At 39.8% G+C, this 27,524-nt stretch overlaps 1 protein-coding gene across 1 annotated transcript in view; it reads left to right on the top strand.

Moving 5' to 3' along the window:
• The window catches only part of necab2 (N-terminal EF-hand calcium binding protein 2), a 146,870-nt gene extending 121,998 nt beyond the window's left edge, over window positions 1-24,872 (top strand). Inside the window, exons 10-13 of the mRNA XM_085280523.1 lie at window positions 7,129-7,241; window positions 14,026-14,103; window positions 17,579-17,670; window positions 19,650-24,872. Coding sequence (XP_085136649.1) covers window positions 7,129-7,241; window positions 14,026-14,103; window positions 17,579-17,670; window positions 19,650-19,678 — 312 coding nt within the window. The 3' untranslated portion in view covers window positions 19,679-24,872. The remainder of the gene's footprint in view (window positions 1-7,128; window positions 7,242-14,025; window positions 14,104-17,578; window positions 17,671-19,649) is intronic.
• The last annotated feature ends 2,652 nt before the right edge of the window (window positions 24,873-27,524 follow it).

Here is a 27,524-nt window from a genome sequence, read left to right as displayed (position 1 = left end):
ATGGAGAGCTCTCTTATTAAGATGTTTGGATAGCAAGTTATTTCCAGTTGCTAATCAGTTGATCGATCAGATATTTAATATCCTGTTAACAGCAGCAACACGTCCATAAAACAATTAGGATGTCTTGTTTCAGGGTAAAGGGCTGAAAGCCTTCTGAAATATTGTAGAATGGGATCACATTTGTATTCTCAAGCACCCAGAATGAGGACAATAGAAAAGGAGCACAGACAGAAGGACTAGATTGCATGCTTGATAAAAGAACTGCAGGTGTTCTGCTGTTTGCTGGAAGAAAAGGGTTAGGTGAGGTAAAAGTGGTCTAAGCATAAAAATAAAATAGTCCTAAGGTAGAAGAGAATGATGTCACCTGCATCTTGAATCTATTTCTGTTTTGTGTGTTGGAAGAGATGTCAAAGTGTTTAACTTGGTTCTTCATGTGGAGTCCCACAAGGCTCAATGTTATGCTGACATTACTGAGCTTTCCTAAAATCCTAGCTTTTGTAAATAAATACATTTGAGAAGTTGGTATTGTACGCTTTCATTGCTTTCTTGATCTAAATGAAGAAAAGCAGCATACTGTGACTTTAAACTAAAATGAAAACAAAAATGCCAAACTTTCTAAAATTAATAGTTAACAGTTAAAAACGTGTTTAAAACGTGGTTTTCTATAGCAGGCTGACGATGAGGTCTGATTCTGTGTCGTCACGTGGGCAGACATAACTGCAGAAACAGCTGATGGGATGTTTTGCTGTTACATGTTTGCCATGTCAAACCTGTTTCTTCTCTGTTGCATCAAATTGGGCAGATTTGATTTCATACAGAATTCAGTGTTTTTATTTTATTGATCACTTAACCCCTCTGAAGGTTAGCTCCATTATACATTTCAGCTCTTTCGTCAGTCTTGTATTAGACTTCTCAGATCTGACATCTAAACCCTGTTAAAAGGCTTCCTTTTCAAGCTCAAGGTTTAACTGTCCAACACTGCAGAGCAAACACTTGTCTCTCATTTGTCAATGCTACATTTTAATTTGTAATGTTTTTCATTAGCTCTGTTTATTGATTCCTTAAAGGTTTTGGCCTATTTTATAGCACTGTTGTTTCTGGATACTTTTAAAGTGTTAACCTTATTTTCTTTAATTGTATTATTTCCATGTAATAACTTGAAATGTGCACATTCAACTAATTAAAGATTTATAACAGGAAATAAATCCTGGTGCAGTTTATTATGGGACTTTTCCTTACTCTTCAAATATTACATAATTGTTATACCTTAAATAATATTGAAATAAGATCATGAGTGTGTTAGTGAGAGATGTAGAGGTGTGACAGATGATGCGCGAGGGGGGCGCAAGTGTGTGCATTTGCATATATGCGAGCATGTGAAGGCATATTGTGTCAGTGAGACACTTCTGGAATTATCTAGGTCACAGTGGATTAATTTTTAATTTTACTGTAGTGAGCTACAGTAATGCTGGCATATTAAAAAGCTGAAGACATCTGCAGCTAATCTCATCTGATTAAAACAAAAGAAGACACAGTTCTTTGGTTCTTGTTAGAAATGGGATTCATACCAATAACGGCTAATAATCATTCAGCCTCTAATTGTTCATCATTTCCCAGAGTCCCCAGGAAGTCCCCCCATCACAAAATTTCTGTAGGCTGTGTGAAATTATGAACGTCTATGCTTTTACCCGCAGGAGATGGGGACTTTAGAAAGGCACTGCATCATTCCCTCACATTTCAATTTAGTATCAGAGAAATTGCTCGTAGCTCTAGTAAATGGATAATAATTTAACAAGTGATGAATAAAAAATTAGATGTGTCTTATAAATCTCCTGGTAACTACAGCTGCTATCCTAATCACATGAAATTAGCTTGTCTAAAACTAGCATCTATAGCACGGTCACAAATATCTATGTCAAGAAAATGCCTGTTAAAACTAACTACCACATAGCCCGCTGACATGTTGGTGCAGGCAAAGAAAAATCTCAAAAACTGTGTATAAAGGATGATTCTCACTGTGACATCATCCATTGATTTCTGGTCATTTTTATACCATTTTTATACATTCTGACTGCAGCCATGTTGTTTTTTCTTTAGTGTTTTTTTAGCAGACGCGAGGCCTTTCACACGGTTGTCAGCTACATCTGTCCCAGCCCCACACATAATTTAACAACTTTGCTTCCCTTATAAAAGATGAAATGAAAAACCACAGTTTTTGAGAGAGAGCCAGGCTATAAACATGATCATTTAAAAGCTGAAGTTGGGCATTTTTACATGTCAGTCTATAGAGATTAACCTACTTTGGATGCTAGCCTATCACTGTCATTATATTATATTATGCTGCTATTCATACTGTCATTATATTAATGCTGCTATCCTGTATATATTGTACATACTATTGTTTGAGTACTTACGATTGTTTTTTTGTACTTTTTATATTTTACATTTATATTTATTATTGAAACTTGCACCAAGGGAGTGGCACTCCAATTTCGTTGTACTCTGTACAATGACAATAAAGGCTATTCTATTCTATTCTATTCTATTCTATTCTACAGAGGCTACTAAGTAGCGTGCTAATGTGCCTTTCACATCTTTTAGTGTTAACGTAATTGTTTGTTTTCCACAGCATTCAGATATTAAAGTTTCTCATGTCCTGCCGTGCACATTGCTCGAGAGATGTTAGCCACAATGGTCCTAATACATCCGCTGTTACTGGCTCTCACTGGGTGAAATTAGTTCCGTCAACATAATCGATTACGTCGACACGTAAAATACGTCAACGTAAAAAAATGTGCATCGATGCGTCGTCACTTTCAAAACAGACATGGTGGCAGTGAGTAGTGGCAATATGAGTGAGGCAGCCGCAGTTGACTTAAATCACTGTACCCGAATACGCTAGTGATGGGATTTCCGGCTCTTTTTAGGGAACCGGATCTTTCGGCTCAGCTCACTAAAAAGAGCCAGCTCTTTCGGCTCCGAACCGGCTCTTCAGGTTGTTTTGTTGCTTTAATTAATTTGTTATTAACAATGATATAAAATTATGTACAAAAGGAATTACTAATGTAAAAAAGTGGTTTTATTTATATATGTTTATATATAAATATATGCGGTGGCCCCTAGAGACAAAACACGTACAAACTCCAAAACACATTTCTAGCATGAACTGAACTTCCAAAACAGAGCTACCTAGATCACCTAAATTACACAATTGAAAGCATGAAAGCATATGTGTATTGTTTGTGTATTTATACACAAGCATTAATATATAGTCAAATAATAAAAATTAAAAAAAGTTCATTTACCTGTTATTACCACACACCAAATCCGGTCGTTGGTACTTGCTGGCTTGTGTAGCCACTAGGTAACAAAAGCTCAACACTGCCCCTAGCATCCTGGAGCACTTCTGTTGTCGTTTGTACGTGCTTCGGAGTTTGTACGCGCTTCAGAGTTTGTACGTGCTTCGTCTGTAGGGGTCACCGTAAATATACTTTTATTTACTCCACATACAGTGGGGCAAAAAAGTATTTAGTCAGCTACCGATTGTGCAAGTTCCCCCACCTAAAATGATGACAGAGGTCAGTAATTTGCACCAGAGGTACACTTCAACTGTGAGAGACAGAATGTGAAAAAAAAAATCCATGAATTCACATGGTAGGATTTGTAAAGAATTTATTCGTAAATCAGGGTGGAAAATAAGTATTTGGTCACCTCAAACAAGGAAAATCTCTGGCTCTCACAGACCTGTAACGTCTTCTGTAAGAAGCTTTTCTGTCCCCCACTCGTTACCTGTATGGATGGCGCCTGTTTGAACTCATCATCTGTATAAAAGACACCTGTCCACAGCCTCAAACAGTCAGACTCCAAACTCCGCCATGGCCAAGACCAAAGAGCTTTCGAAGGACACCAGGAAAAGTATTGTAGACCTGCACCAGACTGGGAAGAGTGAATCTACAATAGGCAAGCAGCTTGGTGTGAAAAAATCAACTGTGGGAGCAATCATCAGAAAATGGAAGACATACAAGACCACTGATAATCTCCCTCGACCTGGGGCTCCACGCAAGATCTCATCCCGTGGGGTCAAAATGATCATGAAAAAGGTGAGCAAAGATCCCAGAACCACACGGGGGGACCTGGTGAATGACCTGCAGAGAGCTGGGACCAAAGTAACAAAGGTCACCATCAGTAACACACTACAACGGCAGGGAATCAAATCCCGCAGTGCCAGACGTGTTCCGCTGCTGAAGCCAGTGCATGTCCAGGCCCGTCTGAAGTTTGCCAGAGAGCACATGGATGATACAGCAGAGGATTGGGAGAATGTCATGTGGTCAGATGAAACCAAAGTAGAACTTTTTGGTATAAACTCAACTCGTCGTGTTTGGAGGAAGAAGAATACTGAGTTGCATCCCAAGAACACCATACCTACTGTGAAGCATGGGGGTGGAAACATCATGCTACGGGGCTGTTTTTCTGCCAAGGGGACAGGACGACTGATCCGTGTTAAGGACAGAATGAATGGGGCCATGTATCGTGAGATTTTGAGCCAAAACCTCCTTCCATCAGTGAGAACTTTGAAGATGAAACGAGGCTGGGTCTTCCAACATGACAATGATCCAAAACACACCGCCCGGGCAACAAAGGAGTGGCTCCGTAAGAAGCATTTGAAAGTCCTGGAGTGGCCTAGCCAGTCTCCAGACCTCAACCCCATAGAAAATCTGTGGCGGGAGTTGAAAGTCCGTGTTGCTCGGCGACAGCCCCAAAACATCACTGCTCTCGAGAAGATCTGCATGGAGGAATGGGCCAAAATACCAGCTACTGTGTGTGCAAACCTGGTAAAGACCTATAGTAAACGTTTGACCTCTGTTATTGCCAACAAAGGTTATGTTACAAAGTATTGAGTTGTATTTTTGTTATTGATTTTTTTTTCACATTCTGTCTCTCACAGTTGAAGTGTACCTCTGGTGCAAATTACTGACCTCTGTCATCATTTTAAGTGGGGGAACTTGCACAATCGGTGGCTGACTAAATACTTTTTTGCCCCACTGTATGTTTATATATAAATATATGCGGTGGCCCCTAGAGACAAAACACGTACAAACTCCAAAACACATTTCTAGCATGAACTGAACTTCCAAAACAGAGCTACCTAGATCACCTAAATTACACAATTGAAAGCATGAAAGCATATGTGTATTGTTTGTGTATTTATACACAAACGTGCTTCGTCTGTAGGGGCCACCTTAAATATACTTTTATTTACTCCACATAAAATGTAATAAATAAATCATATAATACAAAAATCAACTATTCACATTTCAACTTTTAACTATTTAAATTTTCAGCTTTTTCCTTTTACAAATTTAAAGTGAAACAACACAAAACACTGCAAACCACAACACAATTAAATATGAATTATAATATGAAAACAAAAAGAAGCTGCATATTCTCTGTCATATGTATGAATAAACTTTCTGAATCCTTTATCATCTGCAACTGAAAATAGTTGTGGATGATTACTATACCTTTTTAATGTGACGTTGTTGTCCCTGGCTCTTTCTCTGTCTTTCCCTCCCGCTCTGTTCCTGTGCTACTGAGTGTAACTACACCCCCCCCCCCCCCCCCTCCTCCCCCTTCCCAGCGTAAAGCACAAGGCTCGCATGCTGAGTGAAGCGGAAAAAAAGTGCGAGAGAGAGAGGGTGAGAGAAAGAAGAAGAAAAAAAAACACGGCCCGCGATAAGGAGCCGGCTCGCGTCGTTCACGTCAAAGACCCGGCTCTAAGAGCCATTTCGTTCGCGACCGACCCATCACTAGAATACGCAGTTCTACAGTATGGGGATATTTTAACAGAAAAGGAAGTGACTCAGTCGTTTGCCAGCTTTGTAAGGTGGAAATGGCCTATCATAAAAGCATGACAGCTATGCACCAGGACCTCAAACGCATCCAGGAGCAGCTTCTGCAACGGACAAACCGTCTATACAAGTCAAATAATGGGGAAATAATCAGTAATCGAATCAAATCAAAATATAATTGGATTGAAAAATTAATCGTTAGATTCATCGATGCATCGAAAAATCAATCGCTAGATTCATCGATTAAGAAAATAATCGTTTTGCCCAGCCCTATTTGCAGGCTCTCTCAAGGTCCCACTGAGGCATTTCAATCAGGTTCAGTTCAGAACTTTGACTGGGCCATTGTAGCATCTTGATTATTTTCTTTTTCAGCCATTCTAGTGTAACGTTGCTGCTATGCTTGGTGTTATTGCCCTCTTCAACATTATGCACTCCACACTGTATATAAATGACACTTGTTCTGCACATATTCAACTCTGTATATTTTATATATTTTATTATTATTATTATTATTATTATTTATTTATTTATTTTTTTTTTTTTTACTATTTAATTTGTAAAAATGTGTATACACACACACGCACACACACACACACACACACACACACGTAGGAAAATATTTAGTATACACATCCAGAAATGCATACACTATTATATATTGTACATATATTTATTAGTTTCAGGTTGGCCATTCTTGTATTTTGCTCGTTTGTGTTGTTGTGTTTGCACATCTCTGTTGCTTGTGGGGCTCGCACATAAGAATTTCACTCGCATGTGCTGTGCCAGTGTGCCTGCACATGTGATGTGACAATAAAAGTGATTTGATTTGATTTGATTTGATCTTGCACGGCCCAGTTTTGGCCAAGCTTTAGTTGGCCGACAGACAGCCTCACATTTGACTCTAGGATTCTGTGGTATACAGGAGTTCATGGTCGACTCCGTGACTGCAATCTAAACCATCACCGATCCACCACCGTGCTAACAGTTGGCATGAAATGTTTGTACTGAGATGCTGTGTTTGTGTTTTGCCAAATTTGGCGCTGCTCTTTAGGCCACACCTCTCCACTTTAGTCTTGTCTGTCCAAAAAACATTGTTCCAGAAGTCTTGTGGTTTGTTCAGATGCAACTTTGTAAGCCTAAGCTGTGCTTTCATGTTCTTTTTAAAGAGACAGTACAAATATTAATACAGCTTCACTATAAAGAAACAGACAGACAACAAACAGAACAGTAAGCTGTTAAATTAAAACTGACACTGCCGTCTCTGTTGCTCTTCCTTCAGTCTTTGCTGCTGATTCGTCAGGAGATGGTGGTTTCCCAGAAGCAGCTTGGTGAGTTCTGTGAGGCTCTGAAGCAGTACCTGAAGAACGTCTCCGCTCAGAGAGACTGCTTTCAGTAAGTTTCACTCATATTTTTACAAGTGCTGTGCTGCGGAGAGGAGCACTGTAACGAGTATGATTTTAAATATTTAATGCGTTCCATTTTCAGTGTCAGGACCTCACTGTTTTTCACACTTAAGTGCTCCCTCAAATATTCTCTCCTTTGATCTTTGATTGTATCTCTGGTTCTGAATGTTCTAGGTCATAGGTGTCAAACTCTGGCCCGCGGGCCAAATTTGGCCCGCAGCCTAATAACATTTGGCCCGCGAAGCCATGCCAAATTACTATTAGAGCTGGCCTACTGGTATTATACAGCTAATATATATATTGTTTAGTATTAAGCTTTGCTTGTTCCATATTCAGTTTTTCAGCAAAACGTGTTTGAGTCCATAAGAAAAGATTCATTCTTATATCTGGAGGAAGATTTTTTTTTTCAATAAATATTAATGTTAGCCCACGACTTTGTTCCAGTTTTGAATTTTGGCCCACTGTGTATTTGAGTTTGACACCCCTGTTCTAGGTCATACACCAGAGGTTCAGCTCTCACAGAGTGCCTTTATGAAATCATTGCTTTGAACTCCCAGGTGTTCATAGTAATACTGTGCTGCACAGCTCATGTGTACTCAGTTTATAATATTGTACCTGTATAAAGTCTGATATACCCGTGCTGTAACTGATACAGACCTGCCGTCCATATCTCTTTGAACCTTGGGGTGCTGTGAAACGGACTGTAATATCCACTGCGATTTTTCCAATCCCGGCTTAATATACAGTATGCATAGTTTATAGCAGTGTTCTGCATATGTCCTTGGCAAAGCTTAAAGGTTCTGACTGTGGTGCATTACATTTTCTGCTACCAGTTACTGCAGTCTGCACTGAACGGGGCTGCAGCATGGATGAAGGAGGTGTTAATCTTAACAGCTAAATGTAGCAGAGAATCCTTATTGTTAGCAGCAATAATACTGGGAGTCATTCAAGACTAATATTATAATTAATTTCCCAACTTAAACTGAGAGAGTTGAGAGAGTGCAAAGCTGGTTGATAATCATCTTCTTTTTCTCAATAGGAGTGATCCCCTCACAGATATTCAACACTGCCATTTGCTCCATATATAAAGTCAATGATCATAGCAGCTTTAAGAGCTGCTCATCTGATTGTAGCGCAGGAGCAAGTGGAACTGATGAGCAGGATCGATAGGCAAGCAAACTAACAATTCCAAAGAATTGTTACTGGGAACCAGTTCTCTACTAGAACCATTCCTACATCTAACCGAAGTGCTGTTTATAACTGCAATTGTTTAATGTACTTCCAACTTATCACCAGATGTTTTGCACCAGGATCAGACATAAAAAAGATGTTAAATGCACCTCTAAAACCCAAACTGCTGTTTGATCAGGTTCCTGTCACATCTACATATCATACACCAGACTAATTCCAGACAAGTTCTTGAACTATAGGGAATGAATATCCCTCACAGTAATCATTAAACTAAAAAGATATGTCAATTTGACTAGGTAATATGCCTTCAAATAAGTCTGTTCACTCACTAATGTAGCTACAGACAAGGTTCTTTGGTATTTTAAGGGCTTTGACATTCATAATAAACAGCATTTTGAAGTTTGACTAGTGGTTTGGCAGTTTGATGCTGTTGGTTTTATTTTCTGCAGCCTGCCTTTACCGACTGGGGAGGGTAACCCTGACCGAGTTTGAGCAAGAAAGAAAAAAAATCTGCAAAACACACTAACAGACTGCTGAAGGTTTCTGTGCTGAAAAAAGATAAACATAGTAAAAAAATGTGATGCATAATAGTCAAAGGAATTGTGTAAAAGCACCTGAAGATGGATATGTTAAATCTTGTCCTTGTGCCTTGTTGCTCTGAACATCGTAGCATTCTTTTGTTGTATTCTAAGAATTAGTTATGCTATTATCCCATCATGTCCTTCAAAGTCTGTAGGAGCTTTAACAACCTGACAGAACAAACCTTACTTAAGTCACACCTTCTCATGAAGGACAAGTCCTAATTGCAATCAATAAAAAGCACACATGGCTAAAAGGAAAAACAGGTGCAGCAGTAAGGTAGGTTTGTTGTCATTGCCAGATTGCATTTTGTGGTATATTTTTTATTTTATAATAAATGTGGGAGCAGCACAGTAATTGTAGGTATCTTAATATAAATAATGCAGCAAGGTTTTCAGATGGAAGCTTGCACATTATCTGTGCAAAGACTTCTGTCTTTTTCTGTCTCTGGTGTGCCACTGAATGCCTTTTTTCCTCCTTTGTCAGTTTTTAATTTCATCGTTGCCTAACTGTAATATATAAACTTTATTTAGTCTCTGCTGTCCTTGCTCATTATCATTTGATGTTTGGTTGTGATTAGAAGCACAAATTCTATTAAATCCTCCAGCAGAGCTCAGACAATTCAAGTTATTTCTTCTGACACCCTATAAAGATTTAACAGGCAGCAGCTCCTGTCCCTCAGTGCCCTCTACAGGTTTAGAGCAGACCTGCAGACACACACACACACACACATAACAGTAATGTCTTTTCACACTGCTGGTAGCCTGCATGTACAGCCGGCAATAAAAGCAGGTTAGGTTACAGAAAATATTGGAAGAAGGGAGATGGTATTGTGATTGTCTGAAAATTGTGCTTGAATGGGAAGAATATACAGAAGATTATTTATCAACTAAAAGTCAGTGGAACCATGGCCGTGGTTATTTTGAGGTAAAAAAGAAAACATACTACCACTAATCAGAGTCATATGGAGTGTTCTCTTAAAATAATCACCTTATGAACAACTTGTACACTCTGTCTCTGAAAAACAGATGGGTAAAGGCTTGGGCCCTACGCAGGGGTTATCAATAGAGATCAGAGTAACTGAGGCAGCTCAGATGGTGCAAAGACCATTGCTTAATGCCACTCCGATGGAAAGTGTCCAAGAAAAAAAAAAGAGGGGGAAAAAGTTGCTCAGTCTTTGGCACAAAATTCCAGATAAAGAACAAGAATCTTGGGAGCACCAGCTTTGATTAGATATGACTAAGATAAATGTGTTTGGCTGAAAGGAATCCCACATGCTGGGCATGAATCTGGCCTGGGCCACCACAGTGAAGGATGGAGCTGAGACTGTGATCATATAGTGGCTGCATGAGACAAAAAATAGATCATGTTTATAAGAGATTTCCTATTGCAAAAAATATGAACGGACCATATGACTGCCTTTAGAAGTTTAGCAAAAGAGGACTCTTCCAGGGTGATAATGACATAAAGCACATTGCTAAACAGTGTGTATATATACACCTTATTTTGTGTGTGTGTGTATATATATATATATATATATATATATATCAAGCTCCAGTCCTCGAGGGCTGGTGTCCTGCAACTTTTCCATGTGTCCCTGTTGCAATAAACCTGAATAATATTAGAACTTGACTGCATGCTGAGGTGGCAATTTAGCCATTTGATTTATGTTACAGCAGCTGAGTGAATGAACATGGTGCAATAAAAGTACTTTTAGAAGTACATTTTTTCCAAACACTTACATTTACTTGAGTAAGGTTAGGGGTTGCCACTTCAGCATGCTGTCAAGTTCTATACTCTTGCAAATGACCTACTAATTTTATTCAGGTGTGTTGCAACAGGGACACATGGACACTTGCAGGACACCGGCCCTCGAGTTTGAGACCCCTGAGGTAAAGCATCTGATAAAAGTAGTTTAAAGTCAGTCATGTATGATAACTACAAAAAAAGAGAAGTAATTTTGTCTGCTGACATCACCCAAAATACTATCTTATTTCTTTAAGTCATTGATGTAGCTCGGAATCAGAGTTATAATCCAACTACTTTGAGCATATAGATTCTACTGAGCAGTATACTGACTTCTGTATCTGTCACGGTCCTGAGTCTGATCACTGTTTTTTGTTTTGATTAATACTAACTTGTGTTTGGTTTAATTCTGGTTATGCCTCTTGAGGTTTTCTAGTTCTTACGTTTTGGTTCCTGTTTTATTTTGATAGTCCTGCTCTGTGTTCCCCACCTCGTCTGCCCAATTAGTCCCAGCTGTTTCCCTGCTGTCTCCCATTCCCTGATTTATCCGATGTGTATTTTAGTCCTCTGTCGTCCCTGTTTTGTTGTCGAGCTGTCCCTCGTAGCTGTGTGGTTTTCCTGTGCTCCGTGTTCCCTTGTAACTCCTAGTTTCCTGTTCCCTAGTCTTAATTTCAGGTTTTCCAGTTTAGGTTTTATTTTGTCGTCTTCTAGTGTTTTAAAGCAAACTAAAGCTGCCTTTTTGAGTTCATCCCTGTGTGTACCGAGTCCTGCATTTGGTTCTTTCTCCTGCCTGCCACACAGCGAATCACAACAGCATCATCTTTTTAGTTTTTGCTAAGCTCTGAGCTCGCACTATGAAAATTGGAATCCTTGAAAGGTAAAATTAAAATCATGCCGGTCCTGAGACTAACCCCGAGCAGGCAGACGTGCAAGTGTAATTTCACGCAGAAACTGCACCGCACAGAGTGATCTGCTCAAACACGTCAACAGCTGCTTGATTTCAGAGCCAGAAAATTACCAAGAGGCACAAGTGCATATAATGGACCAAAGAAAATTGCTGGCATTAACAGCACCGAGTCTTTGAGTCGTTTTCTGCTTTTGTTTCTAAACCTAATTCCATTTGGGACGTTATATTGTTGGTCAAATGGGCAAATGTTAGGCATATAAAAACACATTAACATGTCGACATGTCCATAACATGTTCCACTTTTACCATTGAAGCCTTTAAATGCGGCGCTTGCTGTGAAAACTGAGTTACGCTGTTAGCCAAGTGTGACAAAGTTCCCATGTGCACATTCACCCTCCTTTGGAATACATACGGAGGAGCCCGAGTTCATTACAGCAAAGTGTACCATCCAAAATGTCTCCATAACATCCCACATAATAACCTCTGTGCATTGATGATCACACTCTGATAGATCTTATTTGCTATTCTTGGTGTTAAGTGCAGTGACATCAATAAAGTCCGAGATGCGATTTTCTGAAATATAAACTGTTATCTCAGTCTGCGACTGGGGAGAGTGCCCGCCCTATGGAAGACATCCTGCATCGTCCCGGTCCCCAAAAAGAACCGGCCCAATGAGCTGAATGACTTCCGACCGGTGGCACTGACGTCACATCTTATGAAGACTCTAGAGCGGCTCTTCCTCAACCTCCTCCGACCACAGGTACAACATGCCCAGGACCCACTACAGTTTGCATACAAGGCGGGTGTCGGAGTGGAGGATGCCATCCTGTACCTCCTACACAGAGCCCACTCACACCTGGATGGGGGAAAAGGCACGGTCAGGATCCTGTTTCTTGACTTTTCCAAGTGCCTTTAATACCATCCGGCCCTGTATGCTTCAAGAAAAACTGAACAGGATGGAGGTGGACCCCTGCCTGGTGGCTTGGATCTCCAACTACCTCACCGACAGACCACAGTACGTCAGGCTGAAGGACATCACGTCTGACACAGTGGTCAGCAGCACAGGAGCACCACAGGGAACTGTGCTGTCCCCTCTTCTCTTCACCCTGTACACCTCTGACTTCTGCTACAACTCTGAATTATGCCACATTCAGAAGTTTGCAGACGACACAGCCATCATGGGGTGTATCTGGGATGATCAGGAAGAGGAGTACAGAAGTCTGGTGAGGAACTTTGTCGCATGGAGTCACACAAACCACCTGCAACTCAACACCTCAAAGACTAAGGAACTGGTTGTGGACTTCGGGAGGTCTAGAGCAGGTCCACTGCCGGTTCAGATAGAGGGGGAGGAGGTGGAGGTGGTCAACAAGTACAAGTACCTCGGGCTGTGGGTGGACAATAAACTGGACTGGTCATGCAACACAGAGTACCTGTATAAAAAAGCCCAAAGCCGACTGTACTTCCTCAGGAGGCTGAGGTCTTTTAACATCTGCAGGAAGCTCCTGAGGATGTTTTACCAGTCAGTGGTTGCTGGAGTACTTTTCTATGCTGTGGTGTGCTGGGGGAGCAGCACAGCAAAGAAGGACTCATCCAGGCTGGAGAAACTGATCAGGAGGGCTAGCTCTGTGGTCGGCATGAAGCTGGACACTCTGGTGACAGTGGCAGAGAAAAGGACATTAAAGAAACTGATGGACATTATGGACAATGCCAGGCATCCTCTGCACACGGCCATTAACAACCAGAAGAGTCTGTTCAGTGACAGGTTGCTTCTCCCAAAGACAAGAACTAACAGACTTAAAAACTCCTTTGTCCCACACGCCATCAGACTGTTTAACTCCTCTCTGGAGGGGAGAGGGAGGGGAAACAGGAGGACAAAGGAGGGGGGAACAACTAAGCTGTAGTGCCTCTTCACCTCACTGTGCAATACCTTTTGTGCAATACTTTTGTAAATAGTCAACGGTGCAATAGACTCAATACTTGAAATGTGCAATTCACTTGTATTTTTATTTTTATTCCTATTTATTCTATTTATCCCCTTCGTATATTTTATTTATATTGTCTCTGTATTTATATATATGTGTGTGTGTATAACTCTGTAACTTCTGTCGGTGCTGTGCTTTTTTGGAAATCGAATTTCCCAGAGGAACCCACCCGAGGGATTAATAAAGTTCTATCTTATCTTATCTTATCTTATCTCGTGTCTGCTTTGTCTCCTTTACAAATGTATCCTTAATGTGCACTGCTTCACCGTTCTCTATCATGAATCCAACGTCTCTCACCCGTCACTTTCCATATCACCTTCTGTCCACTTTCATCCTCTCATTCCCATTTTCCTCTGCCTCTGCTCCAGTGTGACTGCAGTGCGTCTGCCAGATGGTTTATCCTTTGTCGTCTATGAGTTCTGGGATGGCGAGGAGGAGTGGAAGAGGTGAGTTTTAATCGTTTTTGGCTCCAATTTTATTCTTAATCCTGAGCTCTATCCGTCACATGTGCCAGTATTAAGAACTTTTCATTTTCCGAACCCAGGCTCCAACCATTGATCCAAAGCAACTGACAGAATGAAGCATCTGTAAACACGGAGAACAGCCTCAAAGTGATTCATTCCCCGTGCTGATCCACTTTTTATTATTATTAACCTTTATTTAACCAGGAAAAGTCCCATTGAGATTAAAAACCTCTTTTGCAAGGGAGTCCTGGCCAAGAGGTGACAACACGTTGAAATTCCAAAGTTACATACATATTATAAATAACAATTACATTTTAAAAACATTTTTCTCTGGCTCTCTCAATCTGGACTTAAAAGCATTTAATGAAATAAGATCTGCTATCTTCCAGTCTTTTTGCATCATGTTCCATGTGAAAGGGGCAGCATAAGTAAAAGCCCTCTTTCCCAGTTCAGTTCTGGCAAATGGAACATTGAGCAATAAAAGATCGCTTGAACGCAGGCTGTAAGAAACAGTACTTCTCCGTGTGAGCAGATCGCAAATGTAGGTGGGCATTTGTCCAAGCAGGGCCTTATAAATAAAGATGCACCAGTGAGCAAACCTCCTGGAGGACAACGAAGGCCATCCCACTCGAGCGTACAGATCACAACAATGGGTCAAGGCCCTACAGTTTGTAATAAACCGTAAGGAGGCATGATAAACTGAGTCAATCTTATGAAGACACTGGGCGGAAGCATTCATGTACAGCAGATCACCATAATCTAAAACAGATAAAAATGTAGCATTTACAAGACGCTTTTTTGTCTCAAAAGAAAAGCAAAATTTGTTTCGAAAGAAAAATCCCAATTTTAGTTTGAGTTTTTTCACAAGATTGTCTATGTGAGGTTTAAAGGTCAGAGAATCATCAATTAAAAAGCCAAGATATTTATACGTATGCACCACTTCTATGAGGTTTCCCTCAAGAGTGGACACCAAGGGGACAGTTTGAGGAAATCTCTTCATGTTTGAAAACAACATTAGCTTTGTCTTTTCAGCATTGAGAACCAATTTCAGCTCCAGAAGTGTGTGCTGAACCACGTCAAAAGCTTTCTGCAACGATTCTATTGCCTTTTCAAAGTTTGAGCCAAAGGAATAAATAACTGTGTCATCAGCATAAAAATGCATACTAGCATTGGACACATTTTGTCCCAAATCATTTATATACATGATGAACAGCAGAGGTCCTAAAATTGAATCCTGTGGCACCCCAGTGTGAATATTCAAAAGTTCTGAGCACAGATTTTCACATTTAATGCATTGAGTCCTGTCACTCAAATAATTAGTAAACCAGGAGACAACATGTCTAGACAGCCCCAAAGAAAGAAGCCTATGCTTTAAAATGGCGTGATCCACAGTGTCGAAAGCTTTTGACAGGTCAATAAAGAGAGAAGCACAGTGCTGTTTTTTATCAAGAGCAACAAGTATGTCATTTATCACTTTTGTGGCAGCCGTGACAGCACTATGCTGTTTTCTGAACCCAGATTGTAGTTTTGAAAGAACTTCATTAGAGTACAAGAACTCTTTTAATTGCTCACTGACAAGAGACTCAAGGACTTTTGCCAAAACACACAAGTTTGATATTGGCCTGTAATTAGTCAAAATGGCCAGGTCGCCTCCTTTTAATATTGGCGTAACAAAAGCAGACTTCCAAACAAGTGGAATTTCTTTATTTTGGATTGAAAGATTAAAAAGGATCGTAAGAGGTTGTGCAATGTAATCAGCTGCTATTTTCAGAAAATAGGGCTCTATTAAGTCTGGCCCTGGGGGTTTCCTGTGATCTAAGGCTTTAAGAGCTTTATGCACTTCCTGGACAGAAAAAGGAGAAAAATCAAAAAGCTCCCCAATATATGTTTGGGGTTCTGTGCAGGGAATCATGGGGGCTGCTCCAACAGAGTTAAATAAAAAACCAGTAGCTACAAAGTGCTTGTTAAAGCTGTTTAAGACCTCAGTTCTGTCATAAACTGGGACAGAATCTTTTAAAATGAATTTTGGAAGAGCCTGTGATATTTTATTTATAGATAAGGACTTAATTACTTTCCAAAATTTCTGAGGGTTATTGAGGTTTTCTGTAGTAACAGATAAATAATATTCTGACTTAGCTTTCTTGATAAGTGTCGTGCATTTGTTTCTTAATTTCCTGAAGTCTAACCAGTCAGTCAGGGAATCGTTTTTCCTAGCTTTTGCCCATGCCACGTTACGCTGATGGATGGACTCTGATAATTCCGATGAAAACCAAGGGTTCTCCCGTCCCTTGACCCTAAATTTTTTGGCAGGTGCATGCTTATTTAAAATCTTCATAAAAATTTCTTTAAAATAAGCCCAAGCCAGATGGATGTCTGGTATCAGACTCAAGTTTTCCCAATTTACCATAGACAAGTCATAATGAAACGCTTGCTCATTAAATATTTTAAAATTTCTTTTACAGATGATACGCGGTTTACATTTAGGGATTTTAGTGTTCCTACTGGTAGCAACTACACAATGATCACTTAAATCATTACAAAACACGCCTAGAGACAGAAACTTATGAGGGACATTTGTTAGAATTAGGTCAATCAAAGTAGATTTGTCAGGACTCTTTATATTTGGCCTTGTAGGTAGGTTGACCAACTGGCTAAGATTAACAGAGTCACAGAAGGATTTAAATTCATCAGAAGCTATATTCAGCCAGTCCCAGTTCAAGTCTCCGGCCAATAGAAGTTCGTTATATTTTAATTTGGACAGAAGATGCTTTAGAGATAATAAAGTTTCCTTTACAGCAGACGGAGGCCTATAGCACCCAACAACTGTTATAGAAAGAGACTTTACTATTTTAATATCCAAAGCCAAGAATTCCATTTGTTTAGGAATAGATACAGATAAAACTTTTAATGCTTTCCACTTTGAAAGCATTAAAAGTCATTACTGAGCGCAGACATTCATATTGTTTAGGATATTGCCTTTGAGTCAGCACTCTTGGTCCCCTGAAAGTGTTTTGGAGCTGAGCACGCCGTTCCTTCTTATCCCTGTTCTAATTGATTGGTGATCACCCAATAAAAGGAGCTCTCACTTTTCTTCTATTACTGCCGTGAGCCTGTTTGAAAAAAATCCTCCAACATTTAATTAACATTGTTCAGCCATTCACGTGCTCCAGAGTTGCTGAATCACTCAAGTTGCTTCAGGTCATTGTGATTTAGTAATGGTTCTGGGCACAAGGAGAGGCTGCTGATGTAGTTGCCTGCTGATCCAAGTTTCTGCTCCACTGCTCACAGCATCTCCCCACCATTAATATTTCAAATCTTACAGTAAAGGCTAAGGGCCGTGCAAAGTGATTAGAGTCCATGTGTGCTTTTGAGAGGCTGTATGCAAAGTCAAGACAGATGTGTGCATACAGAAATGCTGTGTGTCATTTAGTGTGTGCATGCTCTCCTCTGATTCCAGGCACCTCCAGTCGGCTCCCAACAAAGCCTTTCAGCATGTGAAGGTGGATACACTGTGCCAGCCGGAGGCTGTGTCCTCTGTAGCCGTGCCAGGTCAGTGGTAAAACAGTACAACTAGAGAATAAAACAAAAGCAGTGTGACGCTGCAGCTGAAATGTCCTCCAAACCATTTGTGGATTGGGACCAATGACCAGAACGATATCTGGATTTGAAATACTTTGTGATATTTTCTCGAGAACACAAAGAAGACAAGACAAAGTTTCCTTTTTCTCTGATTTTTACACATTTGAAGTAAAATTGCCAAGTTTTTCCTCTTTTGCAGTGATAAATAATCCTTTCAGATACTTACAAGCCTGCTTGTACAATATTACAGTTACATGTAAGAAAGGTCAATCTTTGTTGCCTGTAATGTTTGTTTGTCAATTTATTTCGATCATGTAAACAATAAACAGGTACATTTAGCAAAGAAAATAAGAGAGAAAAAAATACTACACAAAATAAAGTTAATACATTTCAATATTGCTTCTGTTCTGATTCAGTTACATGTCGAAAGGGAGTGGGAAGAAGTACACGCCTATTTAATCCCACCCCTTCGCCATAAGTTATCAGTTAATATTTAGTCAGCTTCCTTACTGATATAATCTGTAATAGAAATAACAAACAGATTTCTGATATATACACTATATAATATCACATCATGAAATGTTTCATGAAATTACACATTTTCCCTTTCTTTATAGTTCAAGAAGATCTTTATAACTCTTTTTGAATTGTTTTATGTTTGGACATTGCTTCAATTCCATATTCAAACTGTTCCACAGTTTCACTCCATGCACAGAAACACAAAAGCTTTTTCTTGTAGTATGTACCTTCCCTATTTTGAAGTTACAAAAACCTATGCAAACTGTGAACTCAGTATATGGACTGTGCGCAGTCTGATGTGCCAGCCGACATTGGGCACACAGAAATATGCAGTTTTAGGAACCCCACATTCTTCCACTTGGTCTCAAAATAATTCTGCAGCATGATAATGACTCCAAACATAAAGGCAGAGACATTAAAGTACTACAGCAGATGGTATGGCCCCCACTGAGCTCTGACCTCAACAGTATAAAGTCAGTTTACATAAAGAGACCGAAAAAAAAGTTCAGGAACAACCTTCCTACCACAGAGAACGGAGGATGACTTAAAGACAAACAGTGGGAACATCAAAATATTTTTTGGTATCATTACAAGATTAATAAATAAATCTAAATCTGCCATTATGATTATTGATGAATCCTCATTTTGTCTTGTATGTCTAGAACATCAGAGAAATATACTGATTTAAGTTCACAGAAGGTCATGTCATAGTCGGAGGTTATGTCTAAATACAGTTTAATATAATTCATATACAGAATGTTATTTCTGCATGGTTGTTAGTTGTGGTGCATTAAAAAAAAATACACTACCAATTTTCATCGAACTAGTTACTCCTTTAAATTTTCATGAACATTTACATCAGATTCTTTCTGATCAACTTGGATCCAAAATCTGTTTCTTGGGGTTCCTGAGCAGTTGCTGACTTACCCTAGTAGTAGAATTATCAGTAGTGCAGGTGATACTGAGATAACACAATATGTGCTAATATTACTATAAAGGTGTGATGCAATAGTACACAGTTGCAGAGCAAGTGTTCTATATAATGCTGAGAAAGTGATTAGTTTGTTCAACAACCCTGGATGTGTTATGTAAAATTTATAGGCATTATCTACAGAAACCTGGCTTTGGAATCTGCTTCATCCAAAACAACTGATGCTGGCAGGCATCCCTGCGCCGAGTCGCAGACTGTCAGTGACCCAGCTGATACTTGGCTGACTGCCTGTTTTATTGTCTAGTAATCACTTTTTTGTCCATTTCTCTTCTTGGCGCTCTTCTTTCCCCCACGCCTGTTCTGCTTTCTTCTCATTTCCATTCAATCCATTTTTTTTGCTCACTCTCCACATTGTTTTTTCACTCTGAGGCACGCTTTCTTTAAAAACTCCTTCCTTTCGAACCTTTTTCTCACTCGTCATCCCTCTTTCTATTTGCAGCCGTCTGGTGCAGCGTGAACAGGGACTGAGCATGAAGATATTCGACTACACGCCAAGACTCCTGACACTCCTCACTTCTTTAACTCCTTCCCCTCCAGCCCTAAAACCTTTTTTTCTCCTCTGTTTCACCCACCCCAATCCCCACAACCCCCAAACTCCCTCAACTCTTTTTGTAAGTACATGTTTACATAGTGCAAATGAATGGTGTCAACTGCGGTGAAAATTGAACAAACAGTGCATTTTACAACGTGAGATTACTAAAACATGTTTGCATCTCATCATGGTAGTTTGCTGGATTTCAAGATTGTGGATTACTTCATGTACATGTTTCTAATAGCTTTGAGCCACTGTAAGGTGGAGATTGTCATGTAGCAAGGACCCCGAAGGTTGAGTTTTCCATGTAGCAGCTTTTCAGTAGTCAGTTTGGGAATGCAGCTGATCACCACAGATAGCTCATCTGTGTAGCTGTCACTTTATAGTAGCTGCTTATTATATCTGTGAATATATCGCAGACTTTTGTTTATTTATTTATTTCATAACTGACCAAATTACCCTCGCATCAGCCATGACATTAAAATGAAGACTCGAAATACCTAGTTGACAGATTAGTTTGCGTTCTCAGGAAAACGGAGAAGTCTTTAGCTAGCTGTCCTCTCTTATGGATGTTATTTACCCAAAGCCATTTAAATATGACATTTAGCCTAGAATTTTATCTGGGAAAGTGAACACTGGCTCTGAATAAACAAGTGATTTTAATATGAGAGAAGAACCACTGAAGGGTAGAATAATGCGGTCATTTTACTGTACAGTTCCAGCTGTTCACCAGTTCATGAATAGGAAAGAAACAGATGTGCTATTATAGAGCAGTGGTTCCAGTAGTAACTTTAAATCCTCACATAACAATCAGTAGATGACCCCATAAGGCCACCTTTTAAGGTTAATAATCTTATAATGACCAAGTATATTTTATCTCCTCCATAATTTTCCGATTTTGTTGCCTTCGTTTGTTCTGTTCACTCTCTTAATCTCTTTTACATTCACTCTGTATACAATGGCTGTTCTGAGGGTAATGTCTCTGATGGTTTACTGGCTGTTACACGGTACTGTTTCTTTAAAGCACAGCTAATCCCTGTGAAGAATGATGTCGTTTTAACCTGGCACCAGTAGAAGAAGGCCAGCTGATGTCAGTTCTTCTCAAGGATTTGCATGTGTAGATGCTAACACAAATTCCCGCTGGTGTTTTTCGGTGTAGTTTTATTTTAACTAAACACATTTAAGGGATAGTTTCTGACGCGACACGCCCGCTACCTTGAGAAAGCGACTGCTTAGAGAGACAGGCAGCACCTCAGTGTTCTCCATGCAGATAAACACGGTTTGATTTTTGCCTTCTGTTCATGCATTCCTTGTCTGAATTGGTGATGGGTTGCTTATATTAGCTGTGTAAGTCTAGTGGAGATTGTACATATGAAAATGTTGTTCTGTTATGATTATATTTGCCTTTACTGACATCTTTTAGTGCTATGGTACAAATCTTATCCTCAGTGAAAGTGGCAGTAGCTTCACAGGTGCTGCAGCTTCTCTAACCTGTTTGTTTGAATCCAAATAGCTACCATCCGAAACAGATATATGAAGAACACTGAATATAAAGCCTTAAACATCACCACATGGTTGAGCAGGTAAAGGATTTTAAAAGGCAACTTCTTTTTGATGCATTTTAAATTCCCTGTAAGCAGAGAATTCCCCACTTTCGGTGTAGACATCAGATTGTGTTTCATTAATATATGACATTATTACCACGATGACAGGTCTATTCAGCTATTGAACATCACTGAAAGAATAGCCTTGAATTTGAAATAAACCTTCACAACACTTAGCATACTGTAGCAGTTAGATGAACCACCTCGGCATTAATATCTCGAACACGTGATCACATGTATTGCCACTACTGAACCCACCTTTAAGTGCAAAAAAGTCAATGAACAGGAGGATATTATGGAAAGTTACAGCTCTTGCAAATTCCAGGACATCAGGGTGAAATGGAGGACGGACATATTCGACCTTTACATTAAAACCCAGATGAGCTTATTATTCGGACGTGACATCAACGATATTGTTCGGTAAAGTCTGAAAACCGGCTGAGTTCAGTCTTCACTGCACATCAGCCCACACACACTGTCAAACAATCAGATTAAAAAAAGCACAATGTAAAAATGAGTGAATATTGTGACTTAAGCATAGTAGAGTATATTAGAGGTCAATGAGTATGATGAGAGTATGTAGAGATATATTACTGTCTAACTGGGTAAAGACTTGTTAATGAATCACTGCTCCGTTACAGCATTATTCTTTCAAAGGTGCCATCTTGCCATCCACCTCACTGTTGAGTCTATTCTCTCTTCACCTGTGAAGACAGCGAGTCTGTCATCTGCTGGCACTGTGGTGGCAGTGAGCGGGGATCCAGCTACACTGACACTAATGTTGATTGTTACCTACTTTTAGAACTCCGGGCTGCGCTCAGCGGGGCATGACTGTGTGACACGTGGAAGTGTTGAACATTATTACATATATGGTAACAGAAATATGTATAACAATAGGCTTGTAGAACAGGCATGCAAAAGCAGTATTGCATTATCTGTGAAAATGTATTTACCAACCTGTGAGTGTCTCTTTTAAAGGTACCCTGTGGAAGTTTGGACCACTAACAGCATTAAAGAGCAGAGATTTCACAAATATAGCAATGAATGTGTTAAACAGTGTATGATTTGGGCTATAAAGAGATCTGCTTTGTTTTATAAGGAAGAAAGCAGCGTAAGAGGGACTATTGCTGTGCCACTTATCATCTAACTTGTTGTTTTGAAATGGTCCAACTAAAATGAAATTTGCAGGGTTTAAGAATAAATCTAGGTGCTAATCTGGACCTGATAAAGTTTCAAAACCAAGTCTTTCAGAGGAATTCAGCAATGCAGTGACTTCTGCAATTATCTGACTTCTGAAATTAAAGTATCAAAACCTTAAGTAACTAAGTAGAGACTAAGTTGCAAAATACAAAAAGTACATTGATCATGAGATGTGTCTGTCGGTTCTCCGTCATGCAAGTTAAGGTAGCCTTGAAAGCTTGAAAAGAAGACCACTTAAACACTTAAAGTACCTTGAGGTGGTCAGGTTTGACTTGATCTGTTAATACAGCCTGTATAGTGTATGCAGTTACTACATTAACCCCACAAGGTGAAAGGTTACCCAATAACCACCTGCTTAATATTAAAACCACAATACTTTGACAAGAAAACTTCACAGGGTACATTTAACCTCTCACTTGTTGGAACAAAAACCCCAACATATACATATATATCTCAAACTCCAATCCTATTTGCGTTCAAGAAGGAGCTACTGTATTCTCAATACAAACAAAGCCATATTGCATGGATTAGTGTTTACATATAAGTGATTTACTATACTGATAGCCATAGATTTACAGTACTCAAGCCTGGCTGAGTGCAACCCACATGTTCTAATTAAGGGATCTCCCTTTGTGTACATTGTGCCCAGCTTGGCTGGGTTGTGTATATGAGATCGATAGTAAGTGAATGGTCAGAAACACCAGTACTGTTTCCTGTTGATACATTCCTGAATGTCCCTCAGACTGTGCAACCTGTTCTTTTTCTATCCTCCTACTTCTCAGTGCAACCCGTGCTTCGTCATACAATGAAAGAGTTATGCCACTGAAATGTACTGAAGCATGGCTGAGCAGAACGTTTCCTGGTAACATTGTGAAAAGATTAAACGGCAGAGGACCTACAACATGTTGAGATCAGGCCTTCTGTAGGCGTGGATTAGTTTATGTAATTGTTGTGATACTGGTAAACAGGAAACATGTTACCTGGTTTACCTCAAGAAACCTAACATAGACACCATAAACGTGACACCATAGACTATACATAAAAGATGGTCATAGCCACCATGATGTCACCAATCGGTTCTTGCCTGTGGCTCTATGATGCCAGCCAGACTCCTTTCCTTCCTCCTGCAAGTGCATGATGGGATGCAGGCCTGATTCACAGAATCGCTCAATTCAGTTAGTTCACCTTAAACACAATAGCTAGCCAGTGCCAGTCTTTTCACCCAAGGCAAACACTCAAAAAACTAAAGTCATGAGAGAATGGCATTAACCACAATGTTGGTCTTCGGTTTTTAAGATGGGTTCTTAAAAATGATATCCTGAAGGTCATCAACAAGTTTTAGGCATATGCAGTGCAGCATTTGTCTCCACCCTGCTCTGCAGATACATCAGACAGAATGTATTTCACGAACCTGGAGCTCCTCTATCTAGATCCTTTGTAAAACCAACTCAACCTGGCCCTAAAGGCACAGAGTAGGAAATACAATCTGCATGGGTGATCATGACCTACCCTACCATCACAAGTATTGCAAACCAAAGAAGCACTTTAAGCTCTACACAAATGACCTCCTTAGCCATTGCAATATATACCCCAACTACTCTGAACCACTAGCAACCTTTGCTATGGTGACTGAACAAACACCTTAAAAAGAACTTCCCAAGAACACCAGAGTGCAGCTGGCATGAACCCAATATTTGGCTTCCCTTGCAAGGTAGAACCAAGTCTCATTATCTGAGATTTCTATATAAAGACTGCTCCCTTTGCCGTCACTCAAGACATGCAGGCTACATCCATCTTTTATTTAGAGTCTATCCAAGAGAACAAGCCAATCAGTAATTTGCCAAACTGACCGACATCATGGCCATAACTCTTCCTTTCTATGGCTGTGTTCTTTTCTATTCTTCAACTGAGTGCATGTCAACTGAATGTCCAGTAACTTCTTTGCTGTAGTATTAGGCAATGCTACTCAATGGGTTTTGTGCATTTCTTACCTTCTTTGTTTTCTAGTATTCCTATGAAAGAGACAGAGACTTAAATCTATTATATAAAATATATGACTAGAAAAATGGCATTCAAGAATGAACATAACTTTTATGGCAATGTTTAATTAAATATTAATTCTTAATGTATGTTTCAGTAAAAAAAAAAAAAAGCTTTCTCTTCTTAAGTGTAGAGACTTATTGCAGGGATGCAAGTATTATATTTGGTCTTTAAAGAATATCTTGTTGAAATTCTAGATGATGTAGAGTGATGCAATTCAATAAAACTATAAAACTGAAAACTGTGCTGTATGGCTTTGATATTAAATGCTGCTGGTTATTGGGAATTGTGCTTTTTCTTTTCCTTCCTGTGTAAATGTTGTGGCAGATGTGTGATTTGAACTTTGAGCCATAATATGGTAATGTTCAGTCTGCATGCACACTACAAAAAATAAATTATTATGGGTTTATCTGGTGTGAAACCTATAATGTGGTAAATGTTTCCCTAGCATGTGCTCCAGAATAGCTTTACTCAGAAATACGTTGGACACAAAAACTTAACACTGGTGTTATACATCAATCATACAGAACAAGCATAGCACTACATTAGCTAATCAGCAAAAATGTCCATCAATGTCTACGTACAACTCTCAACTCAGTGCAAAGTAGTATTTAGACACCATTTAATCACAAGTCATTATCTCTCTTTTTTCCCACAGTGTGCGTTTTGTACTGTCTTCCTCCCATTACCGCCCCCCCAGTCACGGCCGCCCCTCCCTGATCCTGATCCTGCCGAAAGGTTTCTTCCTGTTAAAAGGGAATTTTTCCTTCCCACTGTTGCCAAGTGCTTGCTTAAAGGGGGTCGTCTGATTTTTTGGGGGTTTAAAGCACCTTGATGTACTGCTGTTGTGATTTGGCACTATATAAATAAAATTAAATTGAACTGAATCCCAACAGGACACCAGACGCAAAACCTTGTAGAGCTATTCAGCAGTGCTGTTGAGCAAGTTAATTATAAAGTTAAATATTCATGAGGTAAGCCATTAAATTAGTAAAATAAAACTGCAGACCAGTAGATCACTGGGGGGAAAACTGAGCATGCTTCTACCAGTTGGTGAGTGGCTGCAGGAGATGGTTTACTCTTCCTTGCTCACAGTTTTGGATGCTGAACCCATAACATCCTTGTGATTGCTTTGGATAGGTTATTGCTTTTATATTGTGCGTAACCCCCAATGATTCAAAGTGCAGGCTGCTATTCAAACAGAAAATAAATAAGTAAAATAAGTTTACAATTTGCTTTATTCAGTTGTCTTTTTCTTTTGTCCAGTAAAATTAATGTCATGAAATGGCTGTGTGCAGGCAGGAATAGGACCCAGACGCAAACAGGACTTTAACTCAAAATACAGCTTTATTCGCTGAATGGGGGAAAAGGTGATACAAAACTAAACTGGGAAATTCATAACTAATCATACGGAGAGGCACACAGGGAAACACAGCCAAGAGGGAGGATGCGACAAAGGACTGAGGGAGACGCATAAACACACAGAAAGATAACAAGGGACGTGAGAGCACACAAAGAGCGCAGCTAGCACGAATAATCACAACTAGAAAGGCCAGGACCAAACACAACATGACCTACACCAGAGGTCCCCAAAGTGTGGGGCCCACCCCCTGGGGGGGCGCGGTATGAAGATAAAAAAGAAGAAGAAAAACTCTTGGCCACTGCTAGCTTAATGGACAGGTTTCTGATGGAGCGCCCACGCAAACGCAAAGCAGGAGATGAAGCATCGGCAAATATGTTTCCAAACCAACTTCCTTCCAAAGACTAGAAAATATGGTGAAGCATATCTTCCCTTTGGCTTCACCTGCACAAGTGCAAAGGTAGGTCTCCCCTGCAGAATTGGTTTTCCCTGTGTCGGGAGCAGCGCTGGGCTCTTCAAATCACGGAGAAGCAGTATCCGACATTCTTGATTTTTAGTTCACAAACACTTCTTGTAATAACTAACTACTCCTGACATTTTGGAGATGTTAGCTCTTTATACAGCAAAGTTACAGCGGGATACAAATAATATCAGGCTGATCCTGCCACAATTTGTTCCCTTGGTTCAAATCGCGGACAAACGGTATCCCACAGTTGTTTGTTTTTTAACCCATTTTGAAAAATGTATTGATAGCAATGTTGAATATTATTACACAGGAAAAAAACAACTACACATAAAATAATCACACCGTGACGCCTCTGCCTTTCTAAATGGAGGGACAGTAACTGCGTGTGTATGTGTAAGCGTGTAAAAACTGCAGATAGAGACAAAATACTGTTAATCTTACTATCTTCCATTCTGCAATCTCATGTAAACAATAACATGGTGCACAGCGTGACGTGGAAAAAGGCACATGCCTTTGACATTGCATGACGAACTCTGTATTCCTCGTCCACACGTAAACGCAAAAAAAGGAGTTTTAAAAAATCTCAGTTTTTGGTGATTCGAAACATCGTTTACATGTAGACGAAAGGTCCAAACGCATAGAAACAGCTGCGTTTTCAAAAATACCCGTGTAGGTATGGACGTAGCATAACAGAGTTAGTAGTTACTTGTAATATTACTTGTAATTTATTGCAGTTTACTTGTATTTGCTTAATTGTTTACTAAATGTTTGAGGTGTGAAATAAAATGCAATGGAGTTTGAAAACAAAATATTTTTCTTGTAAAACAAAGGGGGGCCTAGCAAAAAACGTTTGGGAACCACTGACCCTACTTACACTGACGGGAGACTATCAAAGTAAAACAGGAAGTGCACAGAGACGCAGACTGGAGAGGGAGAGAGACAGAGGGAGCACGAGGGAGAGCACAGACGTGTCGGGCTGGGGAAACGTGGAATAAAACACGAGGGGAAACAAGAACTCACAGATACGCAGGGGGTAAAGACACGAGGGGAAATAACAGACTGATCAAAAATGCATGAAAATTCAAAACACTGGTAATTAATACAAATGTCAA

Source organism: Mchenga conophoros, linkage group LG7, assembly GCF_057382185.1.
Source record: "Mchenga conophoros isolate Kocher_MC1m ecotype Shallow Benthic linkage group LG7, M_conophoros_male_GT1.1, whole genome shotgun sequence".
NCBI lineage: Eukaryota > Metazoa > Chordata > Actinopteri > Cichliformes > Cichlidae > Mchenga > Mchenga conophoros.
Note: the sequence above shows the minus strand (reverse complement) of the source record. Positions and strands in the feature narration are given on the sequence as shown.